Here is a 5,011-nt window from a genome sequence, read left to right as displayed (position 1 = left end):
GCTACCTCCAAAGGGGCTGTCCCCAATACTCTACACGCCCTAGCTCCAACCCCCACCTCTTAACCCCTCTGTCACTGGTCTCTGTGGCTGAGCAGATGAGGAGAGGGGATGGGGAAATTTCCAGTGCTCTTGGGACATGTTTCTGCTGTAAAAGCTGGGGGTTTTTGTTTTGTTTTGTTTTGTTTTTGGTTTGGAAAGGGTTTTTTTTCCACTCAGTAATGTAAAAACATGAAACCTGAAACCAACCCTCTACATTTGTCACCTCAAAAGAGAAGCCTTTGGGGTAACTGGGAGAAAGCTAAAAATGAGTCAGGCTGATTCAGGGCGGGGGGGCGGGGGGGGCTGCCCAGCTGCCTCCAGGGCACCACAATTTTATTAATACTTATGATCGGAGCATGGCCATCAGGTGACAGATAACAGGAGGAATGGAAGGGCTTCCTTCCCACCCTTAACCCCAAACACAGCAGTCCCCAGATAGATTCCTCTTGCCTAGAAATAGCCAGGTCCAGCTCTGTTCTGGCCCAATGTCTACTACCACCAAAGCAGGGGACTCAGGACTGTACCACAGGCCTGGCACCAAACACTGTGCTCCCCGACACAAGAGAGGAAAGGGCTCTCAGCATTATCAGAGCTATCAAGTGAAGGAAACAAGACTGGTCAGAGACTACTAGGTAAACTTTGGTTACGAGAGATACAGAGGAGACAGAACTCTCCAAATGTAATGATGGTGGATCCAGGAAAGAACAACACAGAGATTCCATGGAGTCTGAAGAAGCAGGAGAGATTTCTTTTTCTTCCTCTCCAACCGGAGCAGTTTAGGAAAGAACAAGAAGCATAACCCGTGCAGCCTCTTGAGCTTCCACACTCTACAGGGTGGACTTGGGAAAGCCAGCTCTGCCTCTCAGGCTGTCGAAGCTTCTCCCCAATCCTTCCATGCACTTTCTGCTGAGACAGACCCACAGAGCTGGGTGAGAACCCCGCCAACAGGGAGGTCTGGTGATGGGCTCGGTGAGAGAGCGCACACCCTCTGACCCCAGGAGGCAGCCACCCAAGCCCAAGAAACCTGCCGGCTCAGCCCCAATAGTACTCCAGGTCCACCCCCAGTTCCTCCACTCACCTGGGGCTTTGAGCCAAGACTCCCACCCAAGCTTTACACGCACCCACCCCTTGCCCAACACCCTGTGCATGAGGCTGTGAATGGCCACGCTGGGAGAGCTTGAGGAAGGAGGCCGGCACCACACACCCACTTGCCTCACCAGTGCAAGTCTCGACAGGCCCTGGCCTCACCGGCCTCTACAGGCAGGCAGAGCAAGTCTGCATCTGCTGGCTGCCTTCCTTGCTGGAGGACGTGCAGTTCCAATTGTTCACTGCCCCACAGCCAGCGGGGGGGAGAGCCAGACACAAACCCTCACAACTGCACATGGGGAGACCCCTACCATTTCCTGTTGAAACCACCCTCAATGTGGGACTCAACAATAAGCCTCCTCCATAGGCCTCACTAGAAATGAGGGGAAAGCCCTTTCCTGCCCAGGCCTTGTCTTGGGCCCACACTAATCTCAAAGTGGTGAAGCAAGCGTGGAGAATATCTTTTTTGCCAAGAGCTCTCCCCCATGGCATTAAATCCAATAAACAGGCACTGAGCACCAATGGAGCACGGGATGCTTCCAACAGAAGCCAAGAGTGCTAAGAGGGTAGACACCAGCACCCAGACAAATAACCCCAGCAAAGGGGCAGCAGCTCCACCTACTGGGCCTTTTCCTACCCTGTTGCCAATAATCAGTTCCCTCCAGAGTTAAAAAAAGATAAAATCCAAGAATAAAGCTAGGGCCTGACACTCTCCTGCTTGAGTCACAAGGGCTCTAAGAAGTGGCAACAGAGTGGGACTAAGGCAGGACAGCTGGGTTCTCTACTGGGGAGACCCGGGTGTCCCACAGCAGCTAACGTAGCTGACACTCTGGAGACCTCATCTGTACAAGAGACCTGAGCCACACAAGTTCTGACTCAGAGAAATGCTTTCCACCTCCGTACGCTGCCCACGTTCATTCCCCTTGGCCTAGCCAGAGCAGGCTCCACCAAGAGCCCAAAACAGCCGCTGGGCCTGGAGGGGTGGATCCTAAGGAAACAATAGTCTTTCCCCTTCCCAAGCAATGAGCCAGGAATCTGAAGCCCCGCTGAGCAGCAAAGCATGAAGTCCTGGCCTGTTTTTAGGACGCATGAGGCTGGAGCATGTCTTGGGTTAGTCACAAGGGAAAGCCACTCTCTCCTAGGGCCTCAGAGACAGCCCTCAATAGAACAGCAGTTCAGGACACCCAGTTTTATCCCCTCACAGTTCTCTGCCTCTAACCTGGCACTTGCAGTACTCCAACCGGCCTGTGCACATACCTCTTCAGGTATCATTGTGTTCCTATGCAACATGTGAGGACCCCGTGTGTCACCTGTGGACGGGAGGCATGTTCGTGTACCAGAGGGTACACAGATGTGCATGCACCTGTGTTTATGAGGTCTGAGCTGCATCCTGTGTGTCAAGTACCTTTGTGTAATGTAAACTCCAACAAAAAGGAATCAGGTATACTCCTTACCTCCTACCCAGCAGGGACAAGTGAGAGAGCAGCAGTACCAAGCTGTTCTGTGTCAAGAACAGATTTCTGCTTAGTCTGCCCACCCCTCTGTCCAACACCCATGGGATAAATCCCTTCCCTGGCTCAGAACTAAGTCCCCCAAACCCTTCATGTTTTAAGACCATCAACATGTACTTAGCTCACCACCCCCCAAGAGGGAAACACACAGACTGGGAAGCACTTCCTTCCTTAAGGCAAAAGCTGCTAGCTTCTATTCCCCAGCCCTCTTCCTCTTTTCCAGGGATCCCAGATCTAAATCCCACTGGGTACACCCTGAGGAAACAGGCTTTCATTTTACACTTTGTACAGGAGCCTAGCAGTCATAAGAACATACTGTTTTAACGATGATTTTTTTCTTTTTCTTTTTTTTTTTTTTGACTCTTTAAAATCCAGGCACAGCTGTTCCTCCTCCAGGGGGTGAGGTGTAAGCAAGCCTCCCAGAACCCTGCTCCTCCCACCTTTGCTTTAAGCATGCTCAGCCCTGTCTTGACAGCCTCAGCCTACCTCCCCTCCATGGGCAGGGAGGGGTGAGACTCTGGGAAGAAAGCTGCTACACATGCCCTGGAGTCCCTATCACCAGGGCAAAGGCCTGAACCAAGCCATTTATAGCCTTGGAATCATGAGTTGGCCAGAAGTGCAGAGGGGAGGAACAGAAGGCCCTGTCTGTTTGACTGAGCTTCATCAATAAGGAGGTGCCACTGTGGCTTCCTAGTTCCAAGGTTTCTATCTGTAGCTATAAAGTATAAGAGAAAAAAAAATTCCTCCTTGGCTAATTTATGAAGCCACCTGAACAGCCAATAAACACAGAAGGAAGGAGGGTAAAATTGGTCTACCCACTGGATAGGACATGCGAATAAATAATAAAAATATTTATTTTAATTTTTACTACGGACATATATTATTTTTTAAAAATTTAGTGATGTAACAAAATGGAAGGGCTAATTTAAGTAAAAAAGGTATAAAACTGTTTGCTATAATTATACTTACAGAACACAAAAATAAAGCAAAAAAAAAAAAAAAAAAAAAACAGTACATGCCTTTACAGAAGGGAGAAAATAAAGCAGAACATTCACAATATTGTTCACTTCCAATGCCCTAGCTCCTAGCACTAATAACTATTTGGTGTTCTTCAGTAAGTACTGGGGTTAGAGAGGAATTCATTTTTTTCCAAAATTTGTCATAATGAGATTATAGAACGGTCAGCATGAAGAAAATACATAGGGGGCGCCTGGGTGGCTCAGTGGGTTCAAGCCTCTGCCTTCGGCTCAGGTCATGATCCCAGGGTTCTGGGATCAAGCCCCGCATGGGGCTCTCTGCTCAGCAGGGAGCCTGCTTCCTCCTCTCTCTGCCTGCCTCTCCTGCCTACTTGTGATTTCTGTCTCTCAAATAAACGAATAAAATCTTTTTTAAAAAAAAAGAAAATACATAGGTATATAAAGATATATTGGGGCATGATTTCATACCCCAAAAAAAAGTAAGACAAAGGAAAGCGTTTAAATGTTGTTCGCAGAAAGATATCAAATGCCAGATCTGTAATAAATTAAAGTTACAAACAGGAAAAACCATGTCATTCAGACTAATGGAATGTGAAGTTAGGAAAAAAACAATTATTTTCCATGTGGAATGACAAAGCTTATCTCTACCACTTCAACGTTTTCGACGACTTTGGAATTTGTAAATAGCTGGAGAGTTCACAGTTTGTTTCTTCACCTTCACCTTCTGAGTTTTATCCTACAAAAGAGTAAAAAAGTTACCAGTAAACATCAGGAGAGGGTTTTGAAAAACAATTAGGTTAATAAACTACCATTAGAGAGGCCCTAGTTCAGTCCTTCTCAAAGTGCAGAAGAGAAGAAGCCCACCACCCCAAAGTATCCCCAAACACAATGAATCCTTTTCTCCCCCAGGGACCTAGAATGCTACCAGTGTGTAGAAGTTCTTGGAAAAACTGAGAGGAGAGGTACTCAAATTAATTTTTTTGTAGGGCATATTCTCACAGAACCCTAGCTGAGAAAGGCAGATCTGAAGGATCTGACATTTAAAGGAATGGTACGAATATGAACGGGACACCGCATAATCCTTAGTTGTGCTCTTTAACTACACAATGTTGTCTATTTTTAAACACCAGTGAGTGACACGCACTGTTTTGTTAACCTGTTTAAATGTTACACGTAGCTGCTCACAAGCTATAAAGTTCATGTGCTACCTGATCCTACCCTTGGCTGTTCCAGAGCACTGACTAATAAGCCCCTTATTACCCTTCTTAATCAAGGAACATTTCAACACTGTCAGAGTAACAGACACTGGCTCAAACCACTGCCCCTGAGGAGCAGACATTTTCACTGGGGTTGATTTACACACAGCTGAAATCCAGTTTCAGTTAAGACCTTTACAAG

The 5,011-nt window shown here is 47.4% G+C and overlaps 1 protein-coding gene across 1 annotated transcript in view; it reads right to left on the bottom strand.

Moving 5' to 3' along the window:
* Positions 1–4,042: 4,042 nt before the first annotated feature.
* Positions 4,043–5,011, bottom strand: part of UTP11 (UTP11 small subunit processome component) — a 9,507-nt gene continuing 8,538 nt past the window's right edge. The window contains exon 8 of the mRNA XM_059377337.1: positions 4,043–4,349. Within this exon, the coding sequence (XP_059233320.1) occupies positions 4,266–4,349 (84 nt within the window). The 3' untranslated portion in view covers positions 4,043–4,265. The remainder of the gene's footprint in view (positions 4,350–5,011) is intronic.

Source organism: Mustela nigripes, chromosome 14, assembly GCF_022355385.1.
Source record: "Mustela nigripes isolate SB6536 chromosome 14, MUSNIG.SB6536, whole genome shotgun sequence".
NCBI classification, from domain to species: Eukaryota; Metazoa; Chordata; class Mammalia; order Carnivora; family Mustelidae; genus Mustela; species Mustela nigripes.
The sequence above is the reverse complement of the archived record's forward strand: the minus strand, read 5'-3'. Positions and strand labels throughout refer to the sequence as shown.